Here is a 16,808-nt window from a genome sequence, read left to right on the forward strand (position 1 = left end):
CATACTGCTCTTGTTGCCATAATTGTAATGTAAGGTGAGATCAGAAATTGTGATGCCTCCAGGATTATTCTTTCTGCCAACAAATGTTTGGGATAATCAAGTCTATGTCAGTGTGGTGGTTTGAATAGGTATGGCCCCCACAGAGTCTAGTGTTTGAATGCTTGGCTCATAGGGAGTGGCACTATTAGGAGGTGTGGCCTTGGTGGAGGAAGTGTGTCACTTTCCCGCCTCAGATAATCTCTCCTGGAAATACCCTCACACACACACCTAGAGGTACATCTCTTAGTTGACTCCAGATCTTATCAAGTTGGCAACCACATTTGACCATCACAAGGGTTTTGTGCACTTCCGTGTACATTGTAGGATTGCTTTTCCAGTTCTATAAAGAACGTAATTGGTATTTTTGAAGATTGATTGATTGATTGATTTGTATGTGGGAATGCCTGTGTGTGTTTGGGTGCATCGTGTGTGCAGTGCCCACAGAGGCCAGAAGAGGGTATTAGATCCTCTGGAACTTTAGTCACAGGTAGTTATGAACCACCATGTGTATTCTGGGAACCACACCCAGGTCTTCTGCAAGAGCAGCAAGCACATTTAACCCCTGAGCTACCATTGGTGTTTTAATGTCATTGTGCTGGATCTGTAAATTGCTTTTGCAAATAGCCATTTCACAATCTCAATTTGCCAACCCACAGTCGTGGGAAAGTCTTCTGTCTTCTAGCAATTTTTTCCTCCAGTGTCTTTCACCTCCTTGGTTAGGTTTATTCCTAAAGTTTTTAAGCAGTTGTGAATGGGTTTTCCTCATGGTTTCTCTCACAATGAGACCATTATTGGTATGTGGCAAAGCCACTGACTTTTGTCATTTGAATTTGTGGCCTGTGGCTTTGCTGAATGTGTTCATAGTTGTCCGAGGTTTCTAGTGGCCTTCAGGGTCAGTTAGGGTCATGTCAACTACAAATTGGGATAATCTGACTTTTCTCTTTTATTTCTTTTTCTTGTTTTATTTCTCTAGATAAGACTTCAAGTACTATAAGAGTAGATAGTGAGACACTCTTGTCTCATTCCAGATTTTAGAGGGAAAATATTCCATTCTTTCCCATTTAAACATTGTAGACAAATTTCTAAATGGTCTCAATAAAAAACAACAACAACAACACAGAGCCAAATATAGTGGTGAAAGCCTTAAAGAAAGATCAGAGGAGCAGGAAACCCACCAACTCCACAGCTTCCAAAAAGAGCTTCCTCCTGTCTTCTCACACCTATATGCCTTTTCTGTTCTGTTCTCTCATTGGCTCTCTTAGCCCAGCTATATCACTTCCTCTTCCTACACAATTCTGTCACTTCTTGTCTGTCTGTATAGACCTCCAGACCTCTATGGTTAACTAGTGTTGGAATTAAGGCATGTGCTACCACAAAACATGTTGGCTATAGTTCGCTATGTAAAGCCTCTATTATGTTAAGTATGGGTTTTTTGGTTGTTGTTTTTTTTTCGAGACAGAGTTTCTCTGTAGCTTTGGAGCCTGTCCTAGACTAGCTCTGTAGACTAGGCTGGTCTCAAACTCACAGAGATCCACCTGCCTCTGCCTCTGAGTGCTGGGATTACAGGCGTGTGCCACCACTGCCCAGGGTATGTTTCTTTTATTCCTAGTTTCTTCAGGGTTTTTATCACAAAAGGATATTAAACTTTGTCAAAGGCCTTTGCTGCACCAATTGAGGTAATTGTTTGTGTAATTTGTGTCTTTAAATCTGTTTTTTGTGCTGAGTTACACTACTGATTTGAGCCTGTTTAACCAACCTTGAGTACTTGGAGTGTAGCCAACTTGGCTGTAGTGTACGAGCTAAATGTACTCCTGAATTCAGTTTGTAGCAGTTGTATCGAACATTTTTGCATTATGGTCATCAGGAAAATTGGCTCATGGTTTTCTTTCTTGTTCTGTCATTATCTGCTTTGGGTATAGGGCGATGCTGATCTGTGGGATGCATTTGTAGTTTCTCCTTTTCCTGCTCTGTGTAACAGTCTGAGCAGCATTGGTCTTAGCTCTGTAGGTTGCATTTATAGTTCCTCCTGTTTCTGCTCTGTGTAACCTAATGCAGGAACATATTAAGATCACAGACTGCAGCAAAGTTGCTTTCCTCCTAGGAATGCAAAGCTGGTTTGACACACATAAAAGTGTAATACGCCATGCAAATGAGCTAAAGGACAGAAAGTATATGACCACCTAGATAGACACAGAAAAAGCATTTGACGAAGTTCCACATGGCTTCATAATAAGGGTACTTGTCTTGGTTTGAGTGAGAATGGCCTCACAGGCTTATATGCTTGAATGCTTGGTCTCCAGTTCATGGAACTGTTTGGGAAGAAATGGGAGGTGTGGCCTTGTTAAAGGATGTCTGTCACTGGGGCTGGGCCTTGAGGTTTCAAAACCCCCACACCAAGCCTAGTGTCTCTCTTTCTCTGCCTGATGTCTATGGATGAAGATGTAGCTCTAAGCTACTGCTCCAGTACCATACATGTCTCTCTGTGTACCACCACATTCTCCATTGTCCCAGTCAGGACAAATCTCTCTTACCTGCCAGTCCCACAGTCGCTCAGACCCAACCAAGAAAGCACACAGAAACTTACATTGTTTAGAAACTGTATGGCTGTGGCAGGCTTCTTGTTATCTACTTCTTCTATCTTAAATTAACCCATTTCTGTTAGTCTATACTTTGCCACATGGCTTGTGGCTTACCAGTGTCTTTACACGTTGCTTTTCATGGCGGCAGCTGGCGGTGTCTCTCCCCAGTCTTCTACTTCCCAGAATTCTCTTCTCTCTTGTCCTGCCTATACTTCCTGCCTGGCCACTGGCCAATCAGAACTTTATTTACACAGAGCGATATCCACAGCACTTCCCCCCCCTTTTTTTTAAGGAAGGTTTTAACTTTTACATAGTACAATTACATATAACAAAACAATTATCAAGCAAGAATTACAGTTATAATATTAAAGAAGATATCCTATCTATCTTATATTTGTGAGTCTAAGGTTTTATATCTAACTTATCTTTTATCATAATTGAGGAAATTATAACTATCTAGTCTTCAACCATATCAAAGACCTCAGAAGGATATAATATTACCTGAGAACCGGGAGAAGGATGCAAGCAACTTTCGGGAGTCTTGCAGGGTAGACAGAGACAGCTGGCAGCCTGGACAGTCACCTAATGTTCCTTTGTAAAGTTGGGGCATCTGTTTTCAGCTCACAGGGCTAGAGTCTCTTGGTCACTTCTCTCAATGTCCTGTAGAATGTCTGGCAGTTTCCTCTGCGAAGCAGGAACCTGAAGGACCATTTTGTCAAGCAAAGTTTAGTGGTCACCTTTCTATGGGTCCTGCATGTCCAGTTGATTGAGCAGTCCAGGCAAGAACAGTTTCTTGCCCAAATGGCTATTTTTGCCAAGGTGAAGATAAGATATGAAGTGTCTTCAATGCCCATCCTCCTCTCTGAAGTAAATCAGTGTTGCCAGGAACAGACATGTCTCACTGTCCAGAAAGTCTAAATTTTAAAAGTATTTTAAATGCCATATTCTGTACGTCTTTGAAGTATTTGAAGATTACCTATCTATCTGAAATATGTCTATGTATATCTAGAAGACTTAACTAACATGGCTACAAGTATGATTATCATAGATGACTAATCATTAATCTATTTTTAATTATCCATTTCAACTTAAAATGAGCTATACAAACATAATACCTTAAACAGGATTAGAAACATACACACAGTATAACAAAATTAACTTTAAATTTGTATCAATAGACTAAAATCTATACCAATGTAAAACATTTTAAATGAGTTGTCGCTCTTTTAGGAGTAAGTTCATTAATTTACCCTTTCATCCTATCATATCTATATCATATCCCCTTTTTATCTTTAGAAAGAGATTACATTTATAATCAACCTGTTTTAAGTAAAATAGTGGTTTTTCTCTGTCCCACACCAGAGGGCTCTTCTGATTCGGGACACAAGAAGCTCTTAACCTTTTCTTTTAACAATGTGCTTGGGTTTAGAGAAGGAGTGAGCCAATTCCATCTCCAAAGCCAGCTGGGAATTTGGGCGTAGTTTTTCTTACTACTTCCTGCTGGAGGGGGGCGCTGTATCTTATGGGGACACAAAGAAAATTTTAGGATTATGGAGTAGTCCATTAGGGTGAACCTCTGAGCCAGTTGCCTTGAAAACATTCTGGATGTCAGATCATCTGGGCCATGGTGTCATTGGAGACCTTTTAGGTGGTCTTGGCTGATCAAACCTGATGTATCTTAATCTGGAACAAACCCATAGCCTCTGGCTTTCTGTGGAAACAAAAGAGCGATATCCACAGCACTCCATCGTGATGATAATGGACTAAACCTCTTAAGCTGTAAGCAAGCCACCAATTAAATTATTTCATTGATAAGAGTTGTCTTGGTCACAGCGTCTCTTCACTGCAGTAGAACAGTGGCTAAGACAGGACTGAAGAATTAGGGGTAGATGGAGTACTTCCAAATTATAAAGGTGGAATATGACAAGCCTATAGCCAGCATTATACTAAATGAGCAGAAACTCAGGGCCTTTCCTCTGGATTCTGAAAAGAAATGAGGATCCCAAGCTCTTCATTTTTATCCAATACAGTTCTCAAAATTTTAGAGCAATAAGACATGAGAAAGATAAAGGGGATAAAAATGGGAAGGGAATAAATCAAACTATCTCTATATGCAGACAGCATAATTACATACTTAACAGACACTATAGACTCCACCAGAAGATTCTTTGATAAAATAAATACTTTAAGTTCCACAATAAAACACAACATGCAAAAATCAGGAGCTTTCTTACATGCTGATAATGAGTTTTCAGACTGGTGTCTTTGCCAGTGAGGTGTGTCTCTCAGAAACAACACAAAGTCAGATAAAGAGTTGTAATCCATTCAGCAGTCTGTTTTTCTTTCTTTTTTTTTTGTTTGTTTGTTTTGTTTGTTTGTTTTGCTGATTGGGGCCATTGTTATTGAGAGATGTTTACTAATTCCTGTAAATGTTGACAATTGTTTTTCTTGCTAAATTATTTGTCTTTATTTTCTCCCTTATTGGTATAGTAGAGGTTTGTTGGTTTACTGTATTGGATATATGGGTTTCTTCCTAGTTCTTCTGTATTTATCTAATTATTTCTTTCAAAAAACATTCTTTCCTATGTTCTCATGACTGAGACAGTCTCTCCCCTTCCTTTCTCTATGATACTCTTTTAAGTAACTCCTGCATTGTTGGCTTGGTAGAATAAACAGCTCACGTTTGTGTTGGTCTTGAAAAACTCTTACTTCTCCATCCATTTTTAAAGATACCTTTGCTAGAAACAGCCTTTTGGAGCAAGTGTATCACTGTGGGGGTGGGCTTTCAGGCTTCTTATGCTCAAGATACTGTCCAGTGTCTCAGTCAACTTCCTGTTACTTCTTGCAAGACTCTCAGCTATTTCTTGAATACCACATCCACCTACATGCTGCCATGCTCCCCACCATGATGATAATGGACTGAACCTCTTAAATTGTAAGCGAGCCCCCAATTAAATGTCTTACGTCTAAAGAAGTTGCCATGGTCATGGTGTCTCATCACAGCAATAAAAACCCTAACTAAGACAGCTTCTTTGCTTTTTATTTTTGACTTCCTGTCTATAATATGTCATATGTCATAGTGAAGATCTTCTCTGGCCATGTCTATTCGTGGTTCTAAATGTCTGTTGCGTTTATATGTCTATTTCTTTCTCTAAATCTAGGGGGTTCTGCTATAATTCATATTATCTACGCCTTTGGTGTTTTAGTCTCAGCTCTTTATTCTCATGGAGACTCTTAGTTTTTCTCTCTTAAATATATCCCAGAGTTCTTGGAAGTTGTGATCATCTTCATTTTTATCCTTAGTAATATTTAAATGCAGTGGTTCATCAACCTTGTCCTGCCCTCCTGATGGGTCTTTTTTTATATGTGGTCTATTGCTGATGCTTTCTACTGTGTTTTTTTTTTTAATTTGATTCATTAAGTTCTTAGTTTCCAACTTTTCTCATTTCTTTTAAGTCCCAATTTCCTTGCTGAGTTTTTTCTTCCGTGCTGCTGACTTTCTCATGCATGACTTCTGCCTTTTCCCTCTCTGTTGCTATCTTCTCTCTCGGTCCTGAACTAAATTAATTTGATTAATTATAGCCTATTTTAGGTCACTGATCAGTGTTTATTAATTTATCTGTTGATAGTTTTATTCTGGTCAGTTTATCTCTACATCCTATCTTTCGCCTACCCTCACCAACCTCCTCCCCCAACCAAGTTCCTTATCTCACTTTCATGGATTTTTGTTTTTGCTTTGTGAGCCACTGGGCTTATCCAGGGCCACTCATGTGGGCACAGATGCAAGCCTATCCACTGGAAAATGAGTAACTCTCCAGTGGCCATATCACTGAAGAATTGTCTGTCCCTGGCAGGCACTGGCTGCTACTGGTTCTCCTGGGTGAGATAGGGAGGAATGAGCCCTTCCCCTCTATGAATGCTTGAGTCTAGTCTTGTGCCATAGGAAGCCACAGTTCTGTGAGTGCCAGAAAATATCATGTTCTGGTTTTTTTTTTAGCCTGTTAAGTTTTCAGATTTATTTTCTACCAAGTTTTATAACTCTTCCTCTCTTTTGATGAAACTGTGTGTCACACTAGACAACAAACCCACATGCACATTCTTATTGTCAAAGGGAAATAAAAACCTGCATCACGGTGAAATTTTGCAGTTCAGTGAGTTACAAAACAGCTTGGTGACATCCCAGCCTTGTCGGTGTGGGAATAGGAGCGTTGACTCAGTGAAAGCCAGGCTAATGTCAGGAAAGAGCTGGGTGCTCAAGGCCAGCTGGGATCCTAGCTTCTTCTATGACACGAGACAGACATTTGGACACAGTTAGATGACCAGTTGCTGAACTAGAAGTCAAGAGCTCCAGAAGTAACAGCAAGGAGAAGAGACCTTAACAAATCCTGTAAGCCTCAGTCTCACCCAAGACAGCTGTCTCATCGGTGCCTGAAGAGTCCATAATGGCAGGAAGGCATGGTAGCAGACAGAGGTAGACATGGCAGCCAGAACAGAAAACAAATGGTCTCATTTTGTCTGCACACAGGAAGCAGAAAGGTCTCTACATGCCCTTAAGATGGCCCTCCTACCCATTGTCCAGATCTAATATTCTTTCTGCCTTTCTTTGGCAGTGTTCTCTTGGAGGAGGGATGGGAGTGTCCTGTTTAAAGCTCAGCAATTACTTGTTCTCAGCACCTTGACCATGAACCCTTACATGAACCACCACTCTGTAAAGAGAAGCATCTTTGACCAACACTGAGGTCAGCACTAATGTCTGGATAGAAACAAATATTTAGGAGACAGTCTGGGACTATCATCCACCTATACGTGGCGCCTCTATTTAGAATCTGTTTTTAAAGTTGTTTTTAAATTAGCTGATGAGGTAGTGGGTTTCCATATGACTTCTTACTTCCTTAATTTTGGTTAACTAGGTTGTCAACTTGCCACATTTTAGAATCATCTGGGAAGAGAGACTCCAAGCTGGAGTGTCTAGATCAGGTTTTCCTATGGGCATGTTGGTGCATGGTTGTCCTGATTCCATTATTTGAGGTGGGAAACCCATCCTGAAAGTGGGCTGCACCACCCCTGTGGGTTTGAGTTCCAGACTCTGAGAGAAGGTAGGCTAAGTGCTGGCAGGCATGCATTTACTCTCTCTCTCTCTCTCTCTCTCTCTCTCTCTCTCTCTCTCTCTCTCTCCTGCTGCTTACTGGATGTAACCAGCTCAGCTTCCCCTAAAAAAGATGGACAGGAACCTGGCACTGTGAGCTAAAATAAGCCCCTTCATCCCCTGTTGCTTTCGTCATGGCATTTTATCACACAAACCTAAAGGAAAGTGGGACACCATATTCTCCCAGGCCACAGCCCTCCCTGTTTAAATCTGGCATCCTTCCTGTCCCCTCTATTCTCACATCACGTGTGCTCTGCCACCTGCATCCTCCTGGTTTTTTTTTTTTTTTAAGTTGGAAGAATTTTTTATTGCTGCTTCAGTCTTGCTGCTGGCTGTGGATCTGTTTGAATCACTTATTTCATCTTGGTTTAATTCTGGTTGGTCAGATGCATCTAGAAACTCCTCCATTTACATTAGATTTTCCAACTGTCTAGAGTATGTGTTTTTAAGGTATGCTCTTAGGGGTTTCTGGATCCTGCTGGTATCTGTTGCTGTGTCTCCCCTTTCAGCCCTGGTTTAATTAATGTGGGGTATTCTCTTTGGTTCTTTCTCTTGGACAAGTTGACGAAGGGCTTGCCAATCTTGCTTATCTTCTCAGCGGACCAACTCTTCATCTCATTGACTCCCTGTATTGTTTCTGAGCTTGTTCCTTCTCTTCCGTTTAGTCTCCACCCTGACCACAATTATTTCTCCCATTTACTGCTTTTGAGTTTGGTTTGTTCTTATTTTTCTTTCTTTTCTTTTCCTTTCTTGTTGTTGTTGTTTGAGACAGGGTTTCTCTGTGTAGCCCTGGCTGTCCTGGATCTGGCTTTGTAGACCAGGCTGGCCTCGAACTCACAGAGATCCGCCTGGCTCTGCCTCCCGAGTGCTGGGATTAAAGGCGTGTGCCACTGCCTCATGGCTGTTTTTATTTCTCTAAGTGCTTAAGTACATCATTCTGTTGTTTGGGTTCTCTCTGTTTTTTCTGTCAGTATTTGTTTTTAAGACTGCCTTCCTTCTGTCCTGTAGCTTTCTGTATGTGTGTTGTCTTTTTAATTTCATTTTAGAATTTTTATTTCCTCCTTACTTGATTTCTTCAGTGATATATTCATCATTTAATAGTGTGTTGTTTCAAATCCATGAGTTCATGTACTCTCTACAGTTTCTATTGTTATTGCTATCTAGCTTTATTTCATTGCTGTAGAGGCTGTGGGCTTGTTGTGGGTTCGAGGGCTTGCCGTGGGGTCAGGACTGCTGACAGTCCCCAGGCTGGTCCTCCAGCTGTGATTTTTGCCCCACTCCCAACCCTCAAGCCCCCCCCCCCATCTCCCCACCCCACACAACCACATACCCCATCGATGTTGGTTAAAGTTAATTAAGATGTTTCAAGTGCTGAGCTGGCCAAATGGACTGGGCAAGCCTAGATCTTAAAGGCAGCCCCCAAAAAGCCAGTTTTCTGAACTGTGAGCTGTTTGTGCCCTGAGTGTCCATAAAGGGGGTTGTGATGGTTGGAGGGTGAGGCGTGAGGGAGGCACATCGAGGTAACAAGAAACCAAGGGTGTGGATGCGGGACAGGTGGCCAGCACCACTCTGTCACCTAGCCAGGACACTTTTCTTTTGCTTTCAGAAGCGGGTTCTGTTCCTGACCAATGACTATTTCTTCACGGACATCAGTGACACACCCTTCAGGTGAGGGGATAATGCCACACAAGCCAGGGATTTGAGACAGAGTAGAAATCCCACCAACTCATGATAGAACTGTCAGATTTGAGAGTCGATTCTTTCTTACCAACTTAGCAATTCTGTGCTGTTAGCAAAAGATCCTAGTCAGCCAAGTCAGCCACCATTCAGGAAATGAGATCTAGATGGGCTTTGCCAGTGTGGCTAGATGCCCAGTTCTGCACTCTTAGTTTGAATCCCAGCTCCACCACTTAGAGACTTTGCGACCTGAGTCAAGGCATTTAACGTCCCTGTGCCTCAAATGTGTCATCTGTGAAATGTGAACAATGACAATAGCAGCTACCCTTTGACTGTGTTGATGATGTCATGATACACTCTACACACATGTCAGCGGCGCAGGGTGGTAGGATGAAAGGATAAAAGCAGAATAGCGCCAGGGTCCCCGCCATCATTTCCCAGCGCAGCTCAGCTTCCCTGCTCTGACCACCCACGAGAACACCTGAGAGTGGCTCAGGGTTGCCAGCTCCTCAGCCCATGCAAGCCGAATGTGCCAGGACCACGAGACAGAGCCCAGGCGCCACACCTTTTAACGCCCCACATTCAAATCTAATGTGCTACCTACCAAGATATGGGGTTCAGTAGGACAGGAACCTCCTAGGGGGGTCCTGAGACCCCTGAACATTTCAGGTGGTCCCTGGAGGCTCAAGTACTTACTTACTCCTTAAGTAACCTGGGAGCTTCAGGAATCGTGATCTGTGGAGTTTCCGGGGCCCTTCGTGGGAAGAGTGACTGAGAGACTAGCACCGATTCTTAATGACCTTGAGAACCTAAACCTAAAGGACCTGAAGGAGAGAGCTAGAAAGGTGTGCCATTGCCCTGTGTCCGAAAGCTCCTTGCTTGATGAGCAACTAGGCAGAGTGGATGTAACCAGTGTACACACAGCTCCCTTCGCTTCTCTTCTCTCTAGCTTGGGAGTGGTGCTGACTAGGGGCCATGGAGAGTACATCCTCCTGGGAAATACATCCGTGGAGGAAGGTAGGTCAAGCCACGTGCTGATGTGATGTGGTGTGTAGTAGGGGATTCACTCTCCCGGTTGCTGAGCAGGGTCAACCCACGGTGGAAGGAGGGTGAGCGTTTCCCGTCAGGTGGGGTGGCAGAGAAGGGAAATCACCCCTATCCCAGCTGCCCATGACCCCAGCTGCCTGGGCACCTTGAGAGAATCATCCTTCATGAGGGTAGGATGTCTCTGAGAGCCCTGAAAGATGGGATATTTCTATGTCTGTCCATTCTTCTTTCTCATCCCTGGAGTGCACCCCAACACCCCATCATCCTGCCATCAGTCTAGTCATAGTCCCCCCCATCCCTAGACAATCATAGTGGCCTCCAACCGTTCATCCTGCCTCGTCTCTGACTTCATCCACAGAATCTAGAAAAGCCTCCCCTGGTGTTGTCCTGCCATCTCCCCCAAGTTCACTCTCTAAAGCTTCCTACCCTGCTGAAGGTCCGAGTCTTGGAAGCTGTGGTTGTGACCTTCTCGGGTAGGGTGTTGGCAGACGTAATCAAGCCAAGATGAAATCAGTAGGATGGGCCAGACTCCTGAGATTGGTGTCCTTAGAAGAAACAGACAGCTGAGGACTAGAGCGCTGACTCAGCAGTTAAGGGCACTGGCTGCTCTCGCAAAGGACCTGGGTTCTGTTCCCAACACCCACGTGGCAGCTCACAATTATCTGGAACTCCAGTTCCAGGGGATCTGATGCCCTCTTCTGGCCTTGCACATATGGTACATAGACATACATGCAGGCAAAACATCCAGACACATGAAATAATAGTAATTCAAAAATTAAAACTAGACAGCCTCTGTGGTGGCAGGCGAAGAGGAAGTGCAGAGCATAGTGGGAACCGGGGCAGGGAGCCGGCTAACGGGGAGCTGGGAGAGGCTGCCCTGAAAATCTCTCCCTTGGCCCCTCCCTCCAGCTGACGTGGCCCTGTCTAGATGACCCTGCCAAGGTGGTGTACTGACATACCTGCAATGTCCTTCCACAGCAAGAGGCCTGCTCTTGGAGCTCCCCGGCTCTGTCCTCAGTCACCAAACCATTAAGTTCCCTGGGCCCTCAGTGTGCCTCTTCCTCCTCCTTTCCACTGCCCAATTGTCCCTGTCACGTGACTGCACATCACAGAGGGAACATCTGTCACCCACCCGTGACATCACGCAGTCCCCGAGCTGACTTACCTCATGTTTACCCAGTCTCTTCCTACAATTTCCCAAAGCTTCACTGATCACCTACTTAAATGTTTGAGCCCTGAACTACCAGGAGTTCGTTTGCTCATTCCTTCACCAAGTGCCCCGAGTGCACAGTCAGGCTAAGAGCCCAGTGAGGCTCCAGAGTCACTGGGCAGGCACAGCGCACCCCAGGCTCATCTCTGGCTGGCCACGGTAGCAGCCGTGTCTGATAAAACCAGGGAAGACAAAATCAAGGCTTTCAAAGTGTTAAGAGGGTGGGGCTTGCAAGACACTGGTATCTAAAGAGGTTTAAGGCTGCGGCCACTAAAACCTGTACGTAGCAAGATGCTAAAGGTGTGCTCACAAAAGCCCTTCCTGCAAAGGGGCTTGCAGACCTGGGGTGTGTGCCCACAGCCACGGGGTATCAACCTGAGTTTAGACTCTGCTTTCAGGCCTGCACGACTTGCTTCACCCAGATCTGACCCTGGCCAGCGACTGGTAGGCAAGGAGGTAAGGGTGGGAGGGAGATCGGAAGGGTTTAAGGTAACATGTGCTCCTGGACCTCCAGGATCTACTGCATCACGGATATCGACCCAGACCACCGGAAACTCAGCCAGCTGGAAGCTGTGGTCCGCTTCCTGACAGGGATGGATCCAGGCCTAGAGTGTGAGTACCCGAAGCCATGCCTCTGTACTTGTCCTCTGGGCCCCAGCAGTCCAGGGCTTTCCAGGGGTAGAAAGTACCATCCACCTGTCCTGGGATCACAAAGATGGCTTGATAAAAACAAGAAACCCCAAAGAAACTGTCAGAGCTGGCTAGGGCAGTGGGCCATGCAGGACATGGGCATTCTAAGAACTATAGAGGCCTGCACCAGGGGTCCTCATGTCAGAGGCCAGGAGCTTCTTTAGCCCCCTCTCAGCCCTCTTGCTTATCCAGTCTGTCCACACTGTCTTGAAGTCCTCAGTTCTGCCAAGCGTAGCATTTGGTCAGGCAGTCTCTTCAGTCCTTTGTTCTGGGAGGATTTCCCAAGTCTAGGCACTCAGGCCTCTGGCCAGTTCACTTGACCAAGGCCCTCAGCAAGCCCCTTCCTCCTCTTCAGTGGTCCTGCTCCATGTATGTTCTCCCCATGAAAAGATCATCTCCAGGGCATCCATCTATCTCCCCATCAGTCAACAAGACTGATGTGAGCATGCGCTTGCACCAGACCTGGGACAAGTACTGAGATACAGACAACCCAGCCAAGGCCCAGCACTTATGGAGCTGGAAATTTGGGGGAGAAGCCAGGCAGTGATCAAGGCTGCACACATATGTAGTGTTATAGTCATGTCAGGTGCCGTGGATGGAGTGCTGGGGAGCAGGGTGGAGGGAGAGAAGATCCCAGATACCTGGGATCTTCTTTGAAGGCAAGGAAGATATTTTGGAAGTAGATAGGGTGGGTTACACAGTGGTGTACACTGAGTTGAATACTGTAAGTTAGTTTTGTGCAACATAAACTTCACTTCAATGAAAAATTAAAACAATTCTAAGACAGAGGGCAGAGAGTGGCATCTGGGTTGAGAGGGAGAAAAGCAGCCAGGCCAGGAAAACAGCAGGCACTGGGGTGATGAGACAGGGCAGCTTTGAGTCAGGTCAGGCCTGCAGCACCCACAGCCACCAGCATGTCCCACATCAGGAAGCAGAGAGGGTGGGAGCTGACACAGGCCAGGCAGGCCCCGGCTGGATCAAGAGAATATCTAGACTCCGCAGTGTTAAACTGGAAGGCCTTCAATGTCGATTCACATCTATTCTGTGGCTGAGAATTTGAAGAGAGAACAAGGAGGGTTGATATCTTTATGGCCACTCCTCCTTCTCCTGACTGTGACAGGGGGCTGGGTTGTGGGCATTGTTGTTGTTATTGAACAGACTAGTCTCAAACTTGCTATATAGCCAAAGATGGCCTCCAGCTTCTGAGCCTCTACTTCCAAAAGCTGGGATTCCAGGTTTGCACTGCTACCACTGGGCTTCGCCGGCAGCTTCTAGGAGCTGTGCTGTTCTTAACGGGGTGGGGCCTGGGCTAATAGATGACATGTGGCTGGTTCCTGTGACTTTACCCCCAGGTGATGAGGAGCTGGTACGGGAGGTGCTGTTTGATGCAGTGGTGACGGCCCCCATGGAAGCCTATTGGACAGCACTGGCACTCAACACATCTGAGTATGTACAGGGTGGCTGATGGCTTCAGGAGAGCAGGTAGCACATTCGGGGGTGTTCTATCCCTGATTGAGTCAGACCCCTTGGAAAGACACCACCCCTTCCAAAGGAATCACGATGAAGAAGGGACACAGGGATACGGTGGACACGGGGGTGAGCATGGCCTTCACCCCACTCCTGTAAAGCTCCCACCCCACAGCGCCTACCAGCTCCTCACTCAAAAACTCAAAGTGCAGCTTTCCAGCCACAAGCCTTAGTCCCCACCTCAGCCTAGTCCGAGCCCTGGGCTGAACGTGTTCTCTCAGTTGACCTCCCACTCCCCAAGAAGTGCCCCCAGCAAGTGCAAGACTGACAAATGGAGATATATTTCCAGCTTCGAAGGAAGGCTACCATGGGCTCAACCTCAGTGCTTCCCAGACCCTGGTATTTCCCTAATTCTCTGCTGGCTTTTTCTTGCTGACATTGTGTTTCATGGCTAGACAGGAAAATGGGCACCACGTACAGGGCATGGGGGGGTGACATTAACGAGGTAAGGGCCATGGCACTTGCCTCTAAATAGGAAGGGTCGAAATCATAGATGTCAAGCCTCCCTAGCACTCCAGTTCACTGCTGTTCCTCTGACAAAACAATCTCCTACTTTTAAAAGCACGTGTGCAATGTGCTCCATTTCCTCAGTGTCCGTGTGCATGTCTTCCACATGTGCATCCAGTTTCCACAGCAGACTGTTCAGCAAAGGTTCTGAGGGCTGCTCTCTGGTTAGAAAGTAGGTCACTGAAGTGGAGCTGGAACTGTAAATGTTTTTTATGCAACTTTGAACCATATAAATGTAGGTATGTATACAGATAAACCTAGAATGAAGAAAATCTATAGGGCCAGACACTAGCACACAGTGTATTGAAGGGAAAATGTTCTTTACTAGCTTCGATATTACCAAAAATTGGTCTGGTGGGGGCTGGGAAGGTGACTCCATAGAGTGTTTGCCACACAAGTGTGTGGACCTAAGTTTGGACCTCCAGAACCCACGAAAAAGCCAAGCATAATATGTCACTTCTGGAACCCCATACCAGGGAGGTAGGCAGATCCTTAGGGTCACTGGCTATCCAACCCAGCCCAATCAGTGAGCACCAGGCTGAGTGAGTGACCTTTGTCCAGAATAAACAAGGCAGAGAGCAATTGAAGGAAACACTCAGCATCAACCTCTGACCTCCAAATGCATACGCACATGCACACGCTCACACAACACATGCACACACATAGAACACACACATAAAATTGAGAGCCAGCACGTTGTGGGGGTTGAAGGCTCTCCCATCAAAGATGTGGACCAGCAGGCTCCATCTCATTCCTATACAAAATGGCCAGAAAGCTCTAAAGCAGTTCAACAAGACTTCTAGCCAGAAAACTGGAGAAAGAAAATTGTCTCTGTTTAAAGATGACATGAATGGGGTTATGTGCTGATGACTCCATGGTAGAGCACCTGCCTAGCATGTATGAGGCCCCAGGCTCCATACCTAGCACAGTAAAATTAATAAATATTATATACCAGGAAACTTCAAAAGAATAGGAAAATCACTATAGCCAATAAGAGAATTTAGTAAAGTGGAAGGTTATAATATCAATGTTAAGAAATTAATAATACCTGGGGCTAGAGAGATGGACTAATGGTTAAAAGTGCATATTGCTCTTACAGAGGAGTTGACTTTGGTTCCTAACCCCCATGCTCAGTGGCTCACAGTTGCCTATAACTCCTGCTCCTGGGGGTCTGACGCCATCTTCTGGCTTCCATGGAGACCTGCACTCACATGTACATAGCCACACAGATACATACTCATGTATGTCATTAAAACTAAATAAAATCTTATTTTAAAAATTAATAATATTTATGCATATAAATAATCCCCCCAAAAAAGAGATTCAATATGAAAAGACTTCTTTAGGATGGTAAGAAATAAAAATATTGTTCTAGAATTGTAAGAACACATTGAGCATACAGTGTGAGAACTGCTAAATGAAACATTGGGCCTAGGGCACCAGCCTGTGATTCCAACTACTCAGAGAACTGAGGCAGGAGGATTGGAGTTTCCAGGCCTGCCTGGGATACAGGGTAAGATGCTGTCTCAGAAAGTAACACAGGATGCAGCTCAGTGTTAGCAGGCATGAAGCCCTAGGTTTAATCTTGGAATGTGGGGGACTAGGAAACAGTTCTCTAAGACAAATGAGTAGGCCTGAGAACATGGAAAGACTCAGGGTGTCTCTGAGTAGAAAGACAGACACCATGAGGCTCCTCCCTAGTGAAGACTTGAAGGGAATGCCCTTGAGACTATCTCTCTGTATCCAGGTGACTGCTTGTAAAGTTCATTAGAAGAACAACCAAGAACAGCCTAATGTCTCAATCCAGGGGATGGTCCTACCTAGATGTAAAGACATTCTCAAACCTTTGCCCAGTCTGAATTGTGGTGCTGGTACCCAAAAGAGCAACCAAGCCCAGGGGGCACACATGTGGACTTGTGCATCCCAAGGCACTGTGTCACGTTAATGAGGGAAGGTGGGCTTGATAGCTGCTGCAGTGGCCAGTGGGACTAGCACCGCTGGATGAGTCCACACACCTGGATGAGTGATTCATATTCACAGGAAAGAAGTCATGTCAGTTCTAACAGATACTGTGATCCAGCTGTGTTAAAATCTGGGCGTCAGCAAGCCTTCCTAATGCTGACTCAAAGCTCAGAAGCAATGCAAGAATGGCTGATTAACTTAACAACTTGGAAATGTCTGTATGAGCAGGGTGCAAAGAAGGGATGAGCTGGGAAGCTGCAGCCATGAGCAGGTGGAGGTACCATCTCTGCGGCTACAGTGTGGACGACAAAGAGCTTCAGGAACAGACAATTAGAAGCACAGAACTAACTGTACAGGGACAAAAGCCAAAAGAAAGGATCAGCCCTTAAATGTGTGTCGACCCAGATTTGAATAAAAGAAATGT

General features: G+C 45.1%; 1 protein-coding gene across 1 annotated transcript in view; it reads left to right on the forward strand.

Annotated features, from left to right (window-relative positions):
* Positions 1 to 16,808, forward strand: part of Cacna2d4 (calcium voltage-gated channel auxiliary subunit alpha2delta 4) — a 115,142-nt gene that overhangs the window by 51,542 nt on the left and 46,792 nt on the right. Inside the window, exons 20-24 of the mRNA XM_036181272.1 lie at positions 9,371 to 9,432; positions 10,391 to 10,458; positions 12,097 to 12,142; positions 12,213 to 12,310; positions 13,741 to 13,834. Coding sequence (XP_036037165.1) covers positions 9,371 to 9,432; positions 10,391 to 10,458; positions 12,097 to 12,142; positions 12,213 to 12,310; positions 13,741 to 13,834 — 368 coding nt within the window. The remainder of the gene's footprint in view (positions 1 to 9,370; positions 9,433 to 10,390; positions 10,459 to 12,096; positions 12,143 to 12,212; positions 12,311 to 13,740; positions 13,835 to 16,808) is intronic.

This window comes from Onychomys torridus, chromosome 3 (assembly GCF_903995425.1).
Source record: "Onychomys torridus chromosome 3, mOncTor1.1, whole genome shotgun sequence".
In the NCBI taxonomy this organism is placed as follows: Eukaryota; Metazoa; Chordata; class Mammalia; order Rodentia; family Cricetidae; genus Onychomys; species Onychomys torridus.